This window comes from Bison bison, unplaced genomic scaffold (assembly GCF_000754665.1).
Source record: "Bison bison bison isolate TAMUID 2011002044 unplaced genomic scaffold, Bison_UMD1.0 scf7180017864452, whole genome shotgun sequence".
NCBI lineage: Eukaryota > Metazoa > Chordata > Mammalia > Artiodactyla > Bovidae > Bison > Bison bison.
Window position 1 is genome coordinate 1,845,463 of NW_011495014.1, and position 20,066 is coordinate 1,865,528.

Consider the following 20,066-nt stretch of genomic DNA (forward strand, 5'->3'; position numbering starts at 1 on the left):
ATTCAAAGAGTAGATCAAAAGTGGAATAATTCAATTTAAACAGTAATTTTGCTATTGTAGTACCACAGTTAACGGTTTTCTTTGCAGATTTTCACAGTACTCCATTAAACTGGGTAAATATATTCCCACAAAATGTATATGTTGAAGCCATATCCCCAGTGTGACTATATATGGAGGTAGGGTTTGTATTAAAGATGATTAAGGTTAAATGAAGTTACTGGAGTGGGGCCCTAATCCAATAGGCCTAATATCTTTATAGGAAGAGGAAGAAACATCATCAGTACACCTGCATAGAGAAGAGGCCATGTGAGGACACAGTGAGAGGGCAAGCTGTCTGCAAGTGAAGGAGAGAGGCCTTAGGAGAAACCAATCCTGCAGACACCTTGATCTTGAACATCTAGCCTTCAGAACTGTGAGAAAGTAAATTTCTGTTGTCTAAGCCATCCAGTATGTGGTTCTTTATATGGCAACCCTGGCAAATGAATAATGTCTTAGAAACCTGTTGAGAACATACTAATAAGAGAGAATTGTTATAATTCCTAAAAAGAATGAGTTTTCAACATTACATTTTGGTTTCATACTTGATAGAAAGACAATGGTCTGTGCTCATGTAGAAAAATACAGAATAAGGCCTATTTTATATATGTACATTTTACATCAAAATGCCTTTTCACATTCTTGACAACAAAGGACCTTTGCCAACAAAGGTCCGTCTAGTCAAAGCTATGGTTTTTCCAGCAGTCATGTATGGAGGTGAGAGTTGGACTATAAAGAAAGTTGAGCACCAAAGAACTGATGCTTTTGAACTGTGGTGTTGGAGAAGACTCTTGAGAGTCCCTTGGACTGCAAGGAGGTCCAATCAGTCCATCCTAAAGGAAATTAGTCCTGAATATTCACTGGAAGGACTGATGCTGAAGCTGAAACTCCAATACTTTGGCCACCTAATACAAAGAACTGATTTATTGGAAAAGACCCTGATTCTGGTAAAGATTGAAGGCAGGACGAGAAGGGGATGACAGAGGATGAGATGGTTGGATGGCCTCACACTTGATGGACGTGAGTTTGAGTAAGCTCCTGGAGTTAGTGATGGACAGGGAAGCCTGCGTGCTGCAGTCCATGGGGTCTCAAAGAGTCGGACATGACTGAGCGACTGAACTAAACTTGAAGTTAACATGCAGTGGCTCATTTATATTCACATTATTTTTCTTCTCAGAATTATCACATGTATTTGAGGAAAGGAAAAGTCAGAAGTGAAATTTTCGAAAGACAGTGTTTTGTAACAAAAAATTAACGTCCATTAAGTAGGGTAAGAAAAAAATCTGACAAAATGTAATGATATCATTTATATGTCCACCAATTGCATATATAGTAAGCATTAAAAATGTGTGCCATAATTTTTTTAAGTAACTTCTAAAATCTTTCAAGTTCAGTTGATTTCTGAGTATGAACTTCACATTCACATTATTTTGATGCAAAGTGATATTTTTTTCATTAAATGTTTATAGGTATGTTCCATGATAGTTTAACATAGATAAATAAACAACCATAATAGTTCTTGTATCTTTATAAAAAGAGGAAAAAAGAGGGTATTTATATTTTCTAATAATACTGTGGCTCTGGCTTAGTATTAAATTTTTCCAGGAGTGTGTGTTTACGTATTAAATGCTTGCTGCAAGACATATATTTCCTAATCATGATAACATACATGCTTAGAATGAAAATATACATGGAGAAAAGAGACACAAGTGTTTTGGTTTGCACCCCAGGTGATTCAATTTTATTTCAGCAGAAATTATAGAGAAAGTGTAAGAATGGTGATAAATATCAGAGTACAGAATGTCACCATGATGTTATCTGGCATGTTGAAAAAACAGAGCAATACACTTAAGTATCATTTGATAAGAAAACATTCAAGAATGTTTCATCTCTTGATTCCATTCAGACTAAAAGTAGATTCAAACCAATTATGAAAAACATCATCTAGTGTAATACAAGGAATTATTTTATCCATTATGGATCCAATGGATATATTATATCCATTGTGATAGACATGAGATTTCTGAACGTTTACAAATTCAACAAGAGGTTATCAAAACCCGCAAAGTCTTCTTTCAGAACACTGATATTTCTCAGTGCCTGCTGTGGACTGCAAGTGGCCAGAGACACTTACTCAGTGTCACTGTAGTGTCTGTTCCTTTTAATTTGCTCTTCCACTGTGAGTTGTTCAGACTGGACTTCCACTCTGGGAAACGGAGGCTTGGCTGTAAATTCACAGCTCAGAGCATCAAGATCTGTGACGTGTGCTGCTCCTATTGTTTGCCCATGCCAATGTTTGATGTCCTTCCCCAATTCTCTTAAATACAAACATGGCATATTTTTAATATGATCTACAGAATCTATTAAATTATGCATAAAAATGTTCTCATTCCTTTTGGAAAAAGCAGCAATTTTCACCGTGTTCGAAAAGAAGAAATGTAGGTTTTTATTATTGGAGTGGTTTCCTTTGATGTTTAAAATGTTTGTCTCAGAAGAGGGCATTGAACTTTTCCCGTCACTGAGGCCTGACCTGGAGACAGACTGCACAGGACTGCCAGCAGTAGCTCCGTCAGTCTGTTTATCTAGAGTCATAGGCAGCATGTTTCTTGAGTCAGTCTTTTCAGATTCAAATATACCAAGTAACTCCGAGAGTTTAGAAGCATTTTCTAAGTTTTCAATTTGATATTCATTTGCAGTGTAGTACACTTCACTTGACAGTGGCAATAGATTAGGAAATTCTAAAACAGATGTCTTCTGCCTGCAATTATTCAGATATGACGCTGCTACATAATTGTTATTATTATTCTTGTTCAAATTCTCTTTACGATTTTCTGGTACCACCTCATCATCAGTGTTAGTAACCTGTAAAACTTCTGCACCATCAGGTTCATTAGCTTTTTCATTTTTCTCTTTCTCAGCACTCTGCACAACCGCATTATTGTTGTCATTAAGATCCATTTCACTTTTCCTCTTCTTCGTGTCTTCAGCCTCATTCACCTTATCTTGTACATCCTTATTTCCTTCCTTCTTCTCTTTTCTTGCTTCATATGCTTCCATTTCTTTGATTCCTGTAACATCTTCTTTCTGACACATGTGGATGGACTGCAGGCATGGCTGCAGGAAAGAAATGTTATCTCGTTCTTGTCCTTTGTTTTCCACAGTTTTCATGTGTTCTATCAGTGATCCACTTTTAAATTCAGCAGATGTAGGGGTTGTCATTTCCGGTGGCCATTTAGGTTTACTCATTTTGAGCTCTTCCTCAAGGGGGAAGGTTTTCTTAGGTATCTCCCTGGAAGGAGGCCAAATGATTTTTAATTTTCCCCTCTTTCCACATTTTTTCAAACCATCCCTTTGCCCTTCACTGTTATCAGCATCTAAATGTTTATTAAGTTCTCCAAGCATGGGGGTATTTTCCACATTGTTTTTACACATATTTGGGTCTTCATTAGGAGTAAAGTCAACTGAGCTGCTTTGATTTTTGCACTTCCATCGATCTTTATGCTGTTTGTGTCCAAAACCTTCATCGTAATTTCCTTTTGATTTGAAAAGTTGTTTAAAGTGAGGTTTACAATATATTTGTCCATGAAGTGAGGCATAATTTCCCAAACTGTCAAAAAGAAAAAACATTTTTAAACATTTTATATATACACTGCAAATTCTTACAGTGTTAGGGAATTGATTATTTCGAGCAATGAATCAGAGATTGAGTACAATTAACTTACTGGCAATAAGAACGTGCCTATTAATTGAACATTTCTGTTAGATAATATTCACCACTAATGCCCTCTATAATACTTGTCTTGCAGTAGTCAGAATTTCGTGCTGTATGTCAGGTACCGGTACAAAAGGTGCTATAGTGTAATGCATATGTAGTTATAGATGATGTAAAATGGTAGGACTAAATCTTTGCTAACTCGGAGAATTGTGAGGGGCTGCAGTTTTCAACAAATCCTGAATAGCATAAAAAATTAACTATTTGAACTTCCTAGTTAAGTGGACTTTGAATGAATGAATTGGAAAGCTTGTCTATGCAATTTTTTATCTTGTCTCTTTGGAAATATTAACAAATAGAAATGCCTGTTAAAATTAACATCAAATTTAGTCAAAGGCAGCAACATAATTTTTTAATATTTCTGAATCACTACATAAAAATGGAGAGAAAAACTAAAAACCCAAGGATAAAATTACAACAAAACTAAGTGACAAGGTATCCTCATCAACCTCAAAATATAAGGAGGGAAGGACAAACCAATATCAGCTACAAGACTAGCATAATAGTCGCATGTGTGTGGATGACAACAGAGGGAGAAAGGAAGGTATCTGATGGACCTGAAAAAATGAGACTACAAAATAATCAATATTTCCTGGAAAGTATCACATGCCAATTGGAGAGCAGCAGCTCAAATTGGGAGAGGTTTTGGCATTTCAATAGCCAGTGAGAGTGCAAAAGTCCTGTGGCAGGAAAGTCTGAAGAGGCTGGAGAAATTAAACTCAAAACTGACCCACTGGGATTGTTTAGATCCTACACTGTGAAAAATAAACATGGGAGTGGAATCAAAAGGGAGGAGAACAACGATGACAGAAATCAAAAGGTCCCAGTCAACATGAGGGAGAGAATTCAAGACAGGAAATCCCAGGAATCAAGGCACCACAGTTTTTTGAACAGTATAAGAAAATTAGAAAAGGTAGCCCTGTGAAGTTGGGAAAACCATCCTGAATTTTGCTTCCTCCCAAGATTTGTGTAAATTAACACCATATAAAAATAAGCAACAGCAAAGTATCAAGGCCAAACAGTATATAAAGTTATTATGAGAAGTGAAAGAATAAGGAGCATTATCACTGTAGGCAACGAAAACATGGTAGAAAAACATGTTCTTGAAACATCAAACTTTTAACCTACTATTTCAAAATGAGCTAAAAGACATTAAGAAAATGATAAAAGACCCAAAAGAACAGCATGAATTGTAATTAGAAAAAGTAATAAAGAAGGTGTCAGGTATCAAGAAGAAAACAGAAAAGGAAAAAGTCAAACATGTCAGCAATAAAAACCAAACTAAAAGAAAAACAAGAGCAAATCAATAGGAAACGTCTTAAGAAAAATATGGCTTTCCTGGTGGCTCAGATGGTAAATAACCTGCCTTCAGTGTGGGAGACCTGGTTTCAGTCCTTGGGTTGGAAAGATCCCTTGGAGAAGGGAATGGCAACCCCCTCCAGTATTCTTGCCTGGAGAATTCCATGGACAGAGGAGCCAGGTAGGCTACAGCTCATGGGGTCACAAAGAGTCGGACACGACTGAGTGACTAACACTTTCACTAAAGAAAAATAGGAAAATTAAAAGATAAAAAATTTATAATCATAAATGAAAAATATATAATAGGAGTTCCTGAATGAGAAAATAAAATTATGAAACAAGTTAAATACTAAAAAGCTATAATTTAAAGAGCATTTCCCAATATAAAAAAGAATGAAATTACATACTGAAAGATCACAAATTGTTATCAGTATGTAAGAACTAAAGGAATAAACTTTCCATGAGCCTTTTCTAAGGAATCTACTTGAAAATAAGCTTGAACAACCATAATAACTAAGGAAATGTCAACATAAGGACTGTGGGTTAGATTAAATACATTGTTATATATTAACTGGGATGAAATGAGGGTATAGAGGGAGGTACCATAACATGTAACAGCTACATATGATGACACCAAAGACTCAGTACACTATTTTAACAAAATGGGATGTGAGTGATCAGCGGAGCAAATTCAATTTTTAATGCTTTGATAATCAAATTAGTGGTGCTGATAGCTTTGTTTTTCTAAAACTGTTGTTCAAATGAATATGGGATAGTCTAACTCTGTTATCTCCTTTGTCTTTGAGAACCAGAAGCCCTGAAGTAGAAGAAGATACAGCTGTAACGGAGAAGAGGCTAAGCAAAAGCTATGAAATTCTGAATTCAATTTGGAAACATCCCTATGAATTCCTATTTTTTTCTGTATATATAAATATTTACTAGATCTTAACACTTAAAAGCTTAGAAATAGTGATCAACTCAGTAGAAAGAGTGTCAAGATTATAGTCTTGAAATATTTCACATTCTCACTAGAAGAAACCAAGGCTTAGAGAAATGACTGATTCTGCACCTGGGCCAGTAAATGTATAAGATGAGCATGGGACATCTAGTCCTATCAGATAAAGAGGAGGTTATCACAGACAACTTGGGTTCTGTCAAAAGGACTCAGGAGACAACTTGAAGTGGCTTCCACTGGCCAGGTATAGAGTAACTGGAGTTTCAGTAATGATGATAATTGTTTGTGTAAACATGTGTAATCTGTAAGTTTATAAAGACATTAAAATATCTTAAAAGTGGTTATCTCTAGGAGATAAGAAACTATTATATGAAATTGTTAAATAAAAAATTGATACATTGACAACACTGATGAATAAAGGAAAAGAATTATGGACTTATTCTGCCTTTTTTTAAATTAACTGTATCACCGTGTAACCAAATACCAAATACAGGGAAGCATCTTCTGTGAAAGTATTCAATAATAAAAAATAAAGAACAAAATTTGAGTATCGGCATTTTGCAGACATCATTGAATGGATATAGGTATTACAAGCTTCAATATCTGCTATGTCACAAAATGAAAGAAAAGCTGACATAATGTATTAAGTATACTCTTGTCAATACTCCCTATGTTCTTCCAAAAGGAATCAAATCTTATTTTAAACTAGAATTAATCTAGAACCTGGATTCACCTGACAGTTTTTGAAAATACAGAGGATAAAGGAGCGTATGAACTGCAATATGAGTGTGTAATCAGCAATTCCAGACTGTGCAAAACTCCACAGGTCAAATGTCCTGGGTCTTTCACAAGTAAACAATAAGGAATGAAAGGAATGGATGGAAAGCCTAGAGATTATTTTTAAAAAAGACTTGAAAGACTTGAGAGAGTTTTTTAAAAAAGGATAAAACCAGAGTACAGAATTTAAGAAAGCACATTTGGGTAAATAAAACTATAAAATGCAAGGAAACAATTACTATAAAGGATGATATTTAGTCATAGGCAAGAGACTGGTTATGTTTGCAAAGGGCAAAGGGAGGAAGGAGCTTCTGGAATGGCTAACAATATTGTATTTCTTGATCTTGATAGTGTTTATGAAGTGTTCACTTTATAATTTAGTGAGCCACATATTTGCTTTGCTTGGTTTTCTGTATCTGTGGGTGTTATACGTGTTGTACTGTGTTTAATTGCTCAGTTGTGTCTGATTCTTTCTGAGCCCAAGAACTGTAGCCTACTAGGTTACCCTAGTCCATGGGGGTTCCCCAGCAAGAATAGTGGAGTGGGTTGCCATGCCCTCTCCAGGGGCTCTTCCCAACCCAAGGATTGAACCCAGGTCTCCCGCATTGCAGACAGATTCTTTACCATCTGAACCACTAGGGAAGCCTGGGTTTTATATAATGCTTTTTAAAAACAGCAGTCATTGAATAAATATTTTTGAGTCCTTATTGTATATTTGGGTTTACTTGGTACTGACAAGACAAACATTAACACATTTCCTACAGCCAGGGACAATTACACTAGACTGTGTTAGAATGGAGCGAGCACAGGAGATGCTGTGATCCATATACAGGGTAAAAGCAGGTCACTTCAAAGACATAAAGTCTCAGTTGAGGTCTGAGGAATGATATGGGGGTGGGGCATGGGAAAACTCCTCCAAGGAGCAGCAACAACATTTGGAATCAGCTAGATGAGCGAGAAAAAAAAAATGACTTCGAGGAACTGAAATTCAGTCTTCATGAAAAGCAACAGGCAACAGGAGGAAGGGGTGCTGGGAGATGAGAAGGGACAAGATATTGAATCGCTTTTTAATTCATATTTATATGTTAATTTTGGGAATAGAGGAAGCCATTATATGTTTAAAACTGGGGAGTGATCCCAGATTTGCATTTTTAGAAAGATCATTCTTCTTACGCAATGGAGCATGGCATTGGGAACGGTTGGTGGTGGTGAGAGTTATTTCTCTTATCTATGTGATCTTCATGCTTGGACTAAAGGGCCCCTTCTGAATTTTATTAAGAAAGCAAAATGTCAAAAGGAAAAAGGTAACAGCCATTCCGAGCAACACAGAAAATGACCACATTTCCATTTGTTGTTTTAACTGATGGAAACAGGATTTGGAAAAACTGACATCTTTGAAGAGACATGATGTTATAAGTATACTGCAAGCTCTTTGACCATTTGTGCCCCAGGCCACAAAACAGTTTTACCTCAGTTTACTGTTGCAATGGTGGCAGCGGAAACAGGATTTATGAAAACTCTGCCTGTCTGCTACTAGGCACTCCATTGGATAAACCGTCTTTTGACAAAGTATGCATATTTCCTTGTCTTGGAGTTGCAGTTTCTAAAAATAAAAATGTATAAGAGCTTATGTAATACTGTTTTCAGTCACATTGTAAAAACAAAACAAACAGCAACAGCATATTAACTGGCCATGCAGTTAGTGTAGAAAGTTCTAACACTACTGGTCTCGATGTTCCTTCTCTGGATGTAGGGCATCTACCATTAGGCATAAGGTTCTGGTACAATCAACCTTATTCTGGTTTCTCTACTATTTATACATGGGACAAGTTAATTTTTATTATTTTAGGGAATATACATGAGTAAAATGTGTTCACTAACTTCAATACACTGAAAAGGATATATAGGAAAATCAGCCACGAGGAGACCTCCTGAGACCACTTATCATTCTAAATGACTGAACTTTCTATGTATATAAAAGTTTATACCTAACTTGGTCTAAAGTTTTAGTCTTTAAAGTATTCTGTAGAGATTTTTCTAAAATATATCCATATATCTTTTCAGCTGATATTTTATTTGTTTAGGTATTTTCTTGATGACTTAGTGTTGACTCTGTGACACTAATTCTTAACAATAAGACGAGACTCCTAAATACACTGAACTATTCAGAGCCATTTGTCCTCAGTCTAAATAGCTTAAGATTTCAGGGCTTTGGGGATTCTTATCTCTGCCTCTTATGATTTCCCTACCTCCACCAAAATTACATGTGAATGCCAGTTCCTATAAGTAGTTATATTACCAAGTGTTTGCATAGTTATATTACCAATGTTTGCCTAGTGGTTCAAAACTGACACAACTTTTGCCAGAGTATTGTTTTGATTCTCACAACTCATCTGTAAGAATAAGCTTTTGTAGTAGTTTTATATATGAGCATATATGTGCATTGTTTTTTATATAAATAAATATTATATACACACACTTTAATGTTTTGATGCTCAATTTGGGCTACTAAGAAATCTCCTTTATTTATTTTGTTCTAATAGGAGACACACTTCTATATTTAACACCAGTTTCCTTGTATTTTTTATGTCTTTAGTTAACAGAAACTCAGCATTTGAAATTAGACAGCTTTGCTTAATTATGCCAGAAGCCAGTACATTAAGAAATCATATTAACCTGATAAAGTAGACACATATGTTGCAAATATGATAAGGGCAGAATTATTAGTTTCAGCAGTTTTTATTTTTAGGCTTGCTATTTCTTTCAATCTATCTAAAATAATGGGCTACATTAATTATGTCAAATCTTTTTATTGTGAAGCCTCATTAATTGTAAAAAGGAGGAAAATATAAAGAAATGAGCTGTTCTCTGATGTTAAAAAATCTGTACTAAGTTCATGTGTTTTAAATCTCTTTTCTTCCAAATATAATTATATTTTAAAATTATTGTCCACATTTATCTGTGAATGAGGCCAATTGAGCTATAATTTGGGGTTTAGGAAAGGCAAAAGAAAATCAATTACAAGGGGAAAAATAGCAGTGGCATTAGAGAGCCAATTCCATCCAACTCAACAACAATAATTAAATATACAAAAGGTCTAATTCCATACTACACTTTTGTCAGAGATCCCAATCAATGAAAATCCTTAAAGCACATATGCAGAGTGTAAATTGTTTCTTGGATTATTACCAGGTTGTATTGAATGCAAACTCAAACACCACTTAAGTCTGGTAGTTAAAAATCTATCAATAATAGGTCAAGAAATATTATCTCCTATTGTCTTTAACAAGTGTATAAAATAATATTTTAATAAGAAATACTCATAATGTACTAATGGTATACAATAATTAATAAATATAAAATCTATATAATAATTAATGCTATCACAATAGCAATTATTATTATACCTGCTGCTTTATCTAAAGCCTTATTTACCTTGACAAACACAGGTCTCAATAACCTATAGAGTAGTGTTTGTTACTCTCACACAGGGCTGGTGAATCATATTAAAAGCTTTTGTAAAGAGAAAGTAGTAAAAGCAAGCATGGTAAAGGGAAGGATAGCAACAACCAGGGAAAGCTGTTAGTTTTACGTTATGGTGTTTAGTTCTTTCCATGTACTCTTTTAATTGCAAATCGTCTTAGCTCTGTGCTTTTAAAGGGTTAATCTTACTTCACTCTTTGCAAGGTCATTTACCACGTATAAATGCAGATTCCTCTTGGAAGGTGGTTTCCATCTCAGTTGCAGAAGCATCTGAGGTTGAATATCCCAAGTTTTTAATAACTCTTTCACTCTCCTGCCAAGTCTGTTGAAAATGCCTCCTGAGTTCTTTAGGTGAATCAGAAACATCTAAAATGTGGCCGGCGATGACATCCTCATAGGTGGGTGGGGCGTGCTTGAAGTCAGAGCGAGATCTGCCAGCTTCTGAGCCATGTGACGAAGAGACTGTCGTCTTCGACCCAACAACCTGACTCTCAAATGCATCCACACCTGAGAAATGTTCACTGAGAGACCTTGTTTCAGAGCGTATGCTGGGCAGCTTAACGGGCATCATTTCTTGTAGCTCTCTAGGACGACTGTGAGAAAAACCCGTAAAGCTAGTGCTTTCTGAAGATGTTAATCCAAATTCCTCCTTAAATGAACGGCTTTCTTGCTTTATATTACGATTTGCTTCTCCATTTATATAAGCTCTTCTATTTGACTGTGTGTCAAAACTTAGGCCATCCTCAAATCCCCTGAACCACCTGTTTATTTCATGTTCATGGTCACTCATGAAATTTTCAGCCATTTCAACAGTCCTGTTGGCTGCTTCGTATCTCTGCGTGTGCTCTGACAGGCGAGGTCCTTCGACTTTGCGGATGATTTCCACTGCGTCAAAACTCTCAGTATCTGGCACTATGTCTGTAGCAGAATTTACTCCATCTTTGTGAACGTAAGTCGACCTATTCTCTACTTTCCTTACTTCCTCTTGAGCTTCCATGGATTCTTTGAAAGAACCACTGTCAGCATGATTTACAGTTATAGGTATTGTGATTGTAGGTGGAGAGTCCCTACCACGAGCCTCTATCTTAATTTGACGGCGAAGTGTTGCAGGAGATGTGATGATCTCAGACCTCTTCTCCACAATGGGAACCGGGGTTATCGATGAACATGGGATGATCCCTCTGGATAACTTCGCAGTGGTGTCTTTGAGTTTCACAAGTTGTTCAGAACGACTCTTGGGTGGCGAAGGGGAGGTACTTGCTTTGAGGATTCTAGTTGGTTGTGACGGCCTTGGTGATAGTTCAGCAAAACTGTCCTTTTTAGGGGACTGGGAAAGCTCATCCTTGGGAGAGGTTTGTGTTCGCCGGGCGGTAGACTCGATCGTTATGAAAGTTGGTGACGATGGGCGTGTTTTTAAAGATGGAGGAGGAACCTTGGCATCATCTAGTTTAATTTCCTGATGGGTTTTCACTTGATGATGAGCAGTAGTTTCTTGATGAGTTGCTACTTGGTGGTGCTCTGCTTTTTCCACAATTGTATTTTCTTTCTGCTGGGTATTTTTATTATAACTGACATTAGCATTAGACATTTTAGATAATGTTTCATTAAGACTGGTAGCTTTATTTCTCTGCTTTCCCGCTTTAGACGATATCATGGCCGTTTGAATTGTATTTTCACAGGACACAAGCATATCCTCTGCCTGAGTCTTAATGTGTGTTATTTCTTCTTTGATTTTTTCTATGTTATTCTCCATAGCAATGCGAACTCCATATTCTCTTTTTTCTTCACTTAATAGCCATACTGGAATAATTTTTAACAGCATCTGAAATGTCTTAAGGCCATTTTTATCTGGCTCTGCTTCAAACTCTTTTACCCTAGACAGAATCTGTTGTAGTTCTTCACGTTTTCTCAAGAATTCCAATACATTTACAGCACGTTTTCCATCATCCTGCTGGGATTCTTTCGCAGAAGAGAATAAAGATTTGTTCTGTGTAATCTCTTGCTTTGACTCTTTAGTATTAGAAAAGACTTGTTTCTGTTGTATGCCCTTGACGCCAAGATATTTTTCTTCCTGAAGATTATTATTTGGCTGGGGCAATTTTTTATGCTCAACTTGACTTTCAAAAGACTGTGTATGTGTTTGCTGAAAATTCTGAGTCTGAGAATCAAGATGTGCCTCAGTAACCTTTTGTTCGACTACCTTCTGAGCTGATATATTCAAGTGTTCTTGTTTGTTTTCAGCTATTAGACTTTCTTTCTTTGGACCAATCATTGGTGGTCCCTGAATTGTTTCTTCACTTCCTAGAAATTTCCCACTCTCAGATTCTCTAAATTCTCTTTGCTTCTCATGAACTATTTTGAGCTTACTTTCATGGCTTTTCCCTGTGGTTTCTGTAGGCAATTGTATTGTTGCTCTCTTCTCCTTCGCAGGTAATTGATAATGTTTTTCAGTCACTGATTGCTTATAGCTTCTACCTTCAGTCCTTGCTTCTGTTCTCCCGGTTTCCTGGTACTGTTGTTTGGTAATGGTTTGAATATCAACTTCAGATTGCTTTTTATGACTTTCATAGCTGTGGTTTGTTTCATCTAACTTATGACCTAGAATTGGAACCTTCATGGTTTTAACTTTGAAACTGGGGGAAACTGGCTGGCTTTTGGGCAAGTGCAACTGCTCCAGATGCTTCTGTTGTGTTTGCTGGGTCCTATATTCTTGCTGACTCTGTTTAATTTCACAAGCTGATTTAGATTGGATCATACCCTTTGAGCTCTGCAAAACTTCCTTTTTCATCGTATCTTTGCCTTCCAAGGTTGCTGGAACATGTTGGAGCCTCTTGGCAGAGAATGTCACTGCCGGTGTTGTGGAAAGCTGGTTATCAGTACAGACCCTTAGATCTTGAGAAAGACTTTGAGAGACTGGGTTGGTTTGGGCTGCAGTCACCTCTGAATCCATTCCAGTTAGGGGGACCTCCTCCTTTGTTTTTTGTAACAGCACTTCCTTTTTCAACTCTGATATGTTTTGATTTTGGCTCTCTGTTCTAACTATGTTGTAGCCCGAACTCCCCTGTCTCTGTTTTTCAAGCTCTTCTCTTTGTTGTCTGTATTTTTCTTCAGCAATCATTAAAGGTGTTTTAAATTTTCTCATATAAGGTTTTGGACTTTGCTGCCCTGAACCTGCTGGAAATGAATGAGATTTTATGAGAGGTGCTACAGGTTTTTTCTTGGGTGGTGAACTTTCTGGAACTGCCTGTGAGAAAGACCTTGTAGAGTCCATAGATAGTTGTTTTCTTTTATCAAGACTTTTGCTAGATACATTCTGCATTGTCTCTATGTGTTCACTGCTAGTTGCCGTTATTACTCTTTTCTGATCCTTTGAGGGAGTCATTTTACATTCTGTATCTGGCAGAGAATTTTCCAAATCAACTTTTGGGGAACTACGATTCTTTATATCTTCTATCTGCTTGGGAAACTTGGGTTTGGGGAGTGTGGGAGGTGGCAAACGTCCTCCAGATTTTCCTGTTGTGATTTTAGCCTGAGAGCTTGAGGCTTCTTCTTGGGAGTATTGTATGAATGTTCCATTATGCTTTTCTTGAACAGAAGAGGAAAGGAGATGTGCTGGTTTTAGAGCTGGAGCTGGAGGAGGAGGGGGCGGTGGTGGAAACGTGGATAGACATTCTCTTTCAAATTTCTCATCTTCTGGTGGTGGAGGAAGAGGGAGGCCTGGAAAATTTTCAAATTCAGCCTGTATCTTCTCAGTGGACAGTGATGGAGGAAACACATTTTTTTCAGGCAACATCATTAAAGGAGGTGGAGGAGGAAGAGGAAATTCAATTTCAGATGATGCATTGGAAGGTAGAGGGGGAGGTGGGGATGGAGGTGCAAGAGGGAACTCATTTTCCTTTGCATTATTTTCAGGGTTAAATTTGATTGGATTAAAGGACATTTCCATTGCCATTTTTAAGTCTTTGGAGGTATTTGTCTTCATTAGAAAGTCCTGGCTCTTCAGATGAATATCAGTCTGCTTTTTGTCAATTGCCTTAAGTTGATTGTGGCTTTTTTGGGAGACTTTCACTTCTGTTACATTTGACATGTCTTGATTCACAGGCAAAGTCTGCCACCCTGGTTGAAGGGTCACATTCTTTTTCATTATATCTTTATTAGAATATTGCTTTTCTTGTTTTAACAGAGTCTGCTTCTGAAAGTCCTCTGAAACCTCACGTGTTTCTCCAACCATCCTGTTGACTGGACCCTGGGTTAAACCAGGCCTAGAGCTTTGTGTATCTGTTGATATTTTAGTGTTTTTGGTATTTTTAGGACTCTTGACAGGGAAAGCCTCCATCTTCTGGTAGTCATTCCTCAGTTGGCCAGTTTCAGTCTGTTGCTTTCCAATTGTTTTGTCAATAGATTGCAAAAACACAGCCTCCTTCTTCTGTTCTCTCTCTGTCTCTGCTTCCTTGGTTTTTCGATGTTCCCTAACTGACAGGGTTGAAGTCAACTGTCCGCTTACATGTTCATCCCTAAGATGTTGCTCTGTCATGTTATCAGTCCAGATACCCACTTGGTGTGAATTAGATAGTTTTCTAAGGTTTTTCTCAAGAGCATCATTGTTTTGTTCACGATCTATGACAATCTTTACAGGGCCTTTGGGGGCTTTTGGAAGATTAACCTCAGTTCTTTCTTTCATTAAATCTCCATGACAAGATTTGTTTATAGTTTGATTGAGAATGTCTGCTCCCTCCTGCCACCTGGCTGCTGGCTCAAAGGGTCCTGGTCTTGGCTGCAGAATGCTTTTTTTGTCCCTCTGTACAGCCACCTGATGAGTCCCTGTTTTCTGCTCTTCTTTGGATCCTGCCATCACAGTCTGCACTTCATCTTTCACTGCACTTTTATTTACCTCTTTGAAAGCTGTTTGTGTTTCTTTTAGATTCCTTAATGATGCCTCGAGGTCATCTAGGATAAGCTCCTTTTTCAGTATTTCCGTCCTCGTATGTGCAGTCTTTTCAAGGCATTCAATAGCTTTCTCAATATCCCCAGGGACGACGTCAGGCTGTTTAGAATCTTTCCATTTTTGACTTGATTCCTTAAGTGACTTGAGGGTGGTCAGCATGTCACCTTTTATAATTTCTTCTGTTTTAGCCACTGTTTTCTGACTTACGGCCTGGCTGAGGGAGTTTAGGGTTGACTTCACATCACCTTTAATAATTTCTTCTTTGGGTAACTTACAAGATGTATTCTGAGGCTCTGTCAGAAAAACCTTAACTGTATTATGCACATCTCCTGGGATGATGTCAGTTTCATTAACAGTACGTTCAACCTGAGATTGCCTTTTCTTTAATAACAGTTTTGTGCCTTCTACATCACCACCAATGATTTCTTCCTCTTTTTCTTGTTTCCTACCTGTTAGTATCTCATTTGAGCCTGTCTGGAGTTGTCTGAGATAATCCAAAGCTCCAGTTTCTATACATGTTGTAAAAAACTGAACATTTCCTCTCTCAGAGGCATCAATTTTAGCCCTTTCAGATATTTTATTGTTTGATATGGAAGATAGCAAATTATGAATCGTACGTTTTACATCACCCCCTACTATTTCTTCACGCTTAATTGTATCACCAGCATTTTCATGAAGAAGACAATAGATAGTCATGTTAATATCGCCTCTTTCATCTTCCTGAATCAAAATACCTTTCTTTACAGATCTTTCCTCAGAGAACAGGTTTTTTATTGCTTGTTGGACATCACCACTCACTATCTCTTCTTTTTCAGCATGAAATTCTGTTGATCTGTTTAATAACTGAGTTTTGGTCAGATTAACATTTCCCTTCTCTTCTTCACTGACCAAAATCTCTCTTTTCTTACAGTCTCTTTCAGAAAGAAGGTTCACCATTATATTTCTGAGGTCAACCTTGATAATTTCTTCTTTCTGTATCTCAGGTGATGCTTGATTCATTAGCTTGTATTTTGCCATTCGAACATCCCCAACCTCATCAGCTTCAATGATGATTCCAGGAGCCTCGATAACTTTTTGAGAGTACAGTTCTCCTAAGGTTTCTTTAATGCTCTTGCCAATAATTTCCACCTTTTCTACCCTATTTTCAGTAAATCTGTGAAGGGGTGTGGTTTCAAAGAGCCATGTAGTTGTCTTGACATCAGCAGGAGGGATTTCTTCCTTGGTGATTTTTGTGATGCTTTCATCTGCTTCCTTAATAGAATCCAAAGTTTGATTTTCAAAGAGCCATACTGCCTGCTTCACATCACCTTTCTGCATATCTTCCTGGGTGACTGTTTTGATATTTTCATATTCTGACCCTTCTCCTCTCAGTTCATCTAGAGTATGGGTCTCAAACAGCCAGGTGGATGTTTTAACATTGCCCTTCTGTATTTCATTGACACTTACTGTTCTTACATAAGTATTCTTATCCAAATTTTCAGACTCAAAGAATTGTTTACTTTTCCTTACATCCCCACCTTGAATACAGTCCACAGTGGGCACAATATCACGTGATTCCTTTGCAATCTGATCCAGTGGCTGGGTTTCAAATCTGTATCTAACAGAACTAACATCCCCCTTCTGAATGTCTTCTTGTGTGACAGATTTAATCACATACACAGTCTCAGATTCATTAATTGAGTCTAATGGTTTTGTTTCAAAAAGCCACCTTGTCCCTCGTACATCGCCGTGAATTACCTCTTCCTTTTTAACTGTAGTCACTTCATGATAAAACCCTTCTCGATCTTGAATTGCATAGAGTGGCTGGGTTTCAAAGAGCATTCTATAGCTTTTTACGTCGCCCTTTATTACTTCTTCAGTAATTGTTTTCTTGGTGCTAATATAGTCCAATTCTTCTTTAATCTCATCTAAAGAAAAAGTCTCAAAAATAAAGCACCCCTTTCTTACATTTCCACCTTGTATGTCTGTCACTGTCTTAACTAATTCATCACCTTCTTGACTTTCTTTTATCATATCAATTGGTTGGTTTTCAAAGAGCCACCTACAATTTAAAACATTGCCTTTCTGAATATCTTCAGCCTTTAGGGTTTTGATCTTTCTCAAAACCTCCTCTGAACCGGAACTTATAGAATCTAAGGACTGACTTTCAAATTTATGCCGCATGCTGGAGACATCCCCAGCTTGGATATCCATTTCTATGGCTTTGATCTCCTTTCCTTCTTCTCCTTGTATGCTGTCCAAATTTTCTGTCTCAAAAAGGAAACATGTTGTACGAACATCCCCACCATGGATTTCCTCTTGTTTCACAGTTTGCAATTTGACTGTTGCTTCAGAGTCATCTTTTATGGTATCAAGTGGCTGAGTTTCAAAGAGCCAGGTACAGGCTTTGACATCTCCCTTATGAATTTCTTTACTGCCAGTCATTAGTGAAACTTTTTCATAAAGAGATTCCATTGGCTGGGTTTCAAAAAGCCATCTACAGGTTTTGACATCCCCTTTAACAATATCAGTGACTTGTTCAGTTTTCCTTTCTACTTCTTCCATATTGCTAAAATATTTAATCGAATCAAGTGGTTGGGTTTCAAATAGCCACTTAGCAGATTTTACATTCCCAGTCTGTATTTCTTGAGCAGATATTCCTCTAATTATCTGATATTTATGAATGCTTTCATCAAACTGATCGATGGGCCTTGTTTCAAAAAGCCACCTACAGCTTCTTACATCACCTCTTAGGATTTCTTCTTGCTGGACTGTCTTTACTTGATGGTATTTTCCAAGGTGATCTTGAATGGCATATAATGGTGTTGTTTCAAAGAGTGATTTATTTAACTCTACAGCACCTCTTGTGACTCCTTCCACCTCTATTTTATGTGATGCATCAAATTTAATCAAGTTGTTTGATTCAAAGATATGTGTATAATTCCTTACATCTCCTCTGTCAACTTCTTCAAGTTTCACTGTTCGTATGTACTCTTTTTTATCTTCTCTAATCTCTTCCAGAGGTTGGGTTTCGAAAATCCATTTTTGGTGCCTGACATCCCCCTTTTCTTCTTCAGAAGCAGTAATTTTTTGAAGTTTTCCTACATCAGGGCTATCTTTTAAAGCCTCTATTGGAAGTGTTTCAAATAGTTGCTTAGTAGTTTGTACATCGCCCCCTATTATCTCTTCAGACTTTAGATGGTCTGCATCAGGAACTTCTTTCAGAATATCTAATGGCTGTGTTTCAAACATCCAACACTTTTTAGAGACATCTGTACCTATTACTGTTTCCTTTTCAACGACGACCTCTTCTGTCTCTTCTTTGATTTTCTCCAAAGGTTGAGTTTCAAACAACCACTTGGCCCTATGCACCCCACCTTTGACATTTTCTTCCATGGATATTCCTCTGACGACTTTAATTTCTGTTATATCTTTGTTAATTGTGTCTAGGGGCTGTGTTTCAAACATCCAACGTGCTGTTCTCACATCCCCCTTTTCAACATCTTCTCTGTGAACAGTTTTAATTTCTAGCATTTGACCTGAGCCATCTCTAATAACATATAATGGTTGCGTTTCAAAATATTTTATACTTCTCTTAACATTCCCCTTAATTTCTTTGAGCTCAGATCTGAGTTGCAGTAGGTGCATCTCATCTACTGAGTGAAGTTGTCCAAGTTGATCCAGATGTTGAGTTTCAAACATGTATCTCACAGTCTTGACATCCCCCCCAGTTATGTCCTTTATGGCAGTTGCTATTGATTCTTCTTGGCTTTGATGCAATTTATTCATCGAGTCTAATGGCTTTGTTTCAAACATCCACCGGGCTGTGTGGACATCTCCTCTGGCTAGCTCAGGAATTTTCTCAGCATGTTTCTCAGTGCCAGAAGAATGATCCCCCAGAGTATCGATGGGTTGGGTTTCAAACATCCATGTGGTATATTTCACATCACCACCAGCAATGATTTCTTGATCAGCAATGCCCTTGGAGATGTTGTCTTCATCTGGAGAGCCATTGTTGATGGAATCTAATGGCTGATTCTCGAAGATCCATCTCATGGACTGCACCTCCCCCTTCAGAATTTCATCCCACTCCACGTGTTCTCTTTCCGAGTTCAGACCTTTTTGAGAACTGTCATTCGTATTTTCAAAAACATACCGGGCTTGTTGCACATCTGCTGAAACTGAGCTCCCTGCATTCATTTGACGAGAAACAATCTCAGAAACCTCACTGATATAATCTTTTTCTAAGTTTTTCCTTAACTCGGGATGGATGTGTTTATATAAACGGTTTAATTCATACAAATTTCTTTGTTTGGAGTATAATTCTTTGGGGACTGGTGGTTTTCTAGGAGGGCTGGGGAGTTCAGGGGACTGGGAAAATGCTGTCACATCTACTGGAGGTTGAAGCATGTCGGGCGGGGGAGGAGGAAATTCTTCTGTCTTTTCCGAAGGAGTGGCATTAATTTGTGCCAGAGTTGAGGAAGTGGCACTGTGGTCACTGTATCTGGTGGTTGATGTTTCCTTCCTCTGGCTGGTTGAAGTGTAAGAAGTAGAAGAGGTACCCACAATTGATGATGGCTTTAAAGTCTCTTCAGATTCACTTTCCATCTTTAAGGGAGAGAAAATCAAATCTTATAAAGATGAGTATAGTGGTGGAGACTTTCTGGGCACTGCCTTTCACCTGCCCATGCTACAATATCTCCATTGGGAACAAGAGGTGATAGAGTCCATTTAGAGACCTACTTCAAAGCAACATTCAGTATATGTTGCTATCTTTCCTATAATCCATTTGCACTTTTTAGAATTATATTCCCTATTCA

The 20,066-nt window shown here is 37.5% G+C and overlaps 1 protein-coding gene across 2 annotated transcripts in view; it reads right to left on the reverse strand.

Annotated features, from left to right (window-relative positions):
* Positions 1-1,748: 1,748 nt before the first annotated feature.
* The window catches only part of LOC105002366 (xin actin-binding repeat-containing protein 2-like), a 78,820-nt gene continuing 60,502 nt past the window's right edge, over positions 1,749-20,066 (reverse strand). The window contains exons 7-9 of one of the 2 annotated variants that reach the window (XM_010858938.1): positions 10,536-19,854; positions 8,309-8,442; positions 3,155-3,643 (exon numbers count right to left, since the gene is read on the reverse strand). In XM_010858938.1, the coding sequence (XP_010857240.1) occupies positions 8,348-8,442; positions 10,536-19,854 (9,414 nt within the window). In that variant the 3' untranslated portion in view covers positions 3,155-3,643; positions 8,309-8,347. Of the gene's footprint in view, positions 3,644-8,308; positions 8,443-10,535; positions 19,855-20,066 lie in introns of both variants that reach the window. The other variant, XM_010858939.1, reaches the window with a different exon arrangement.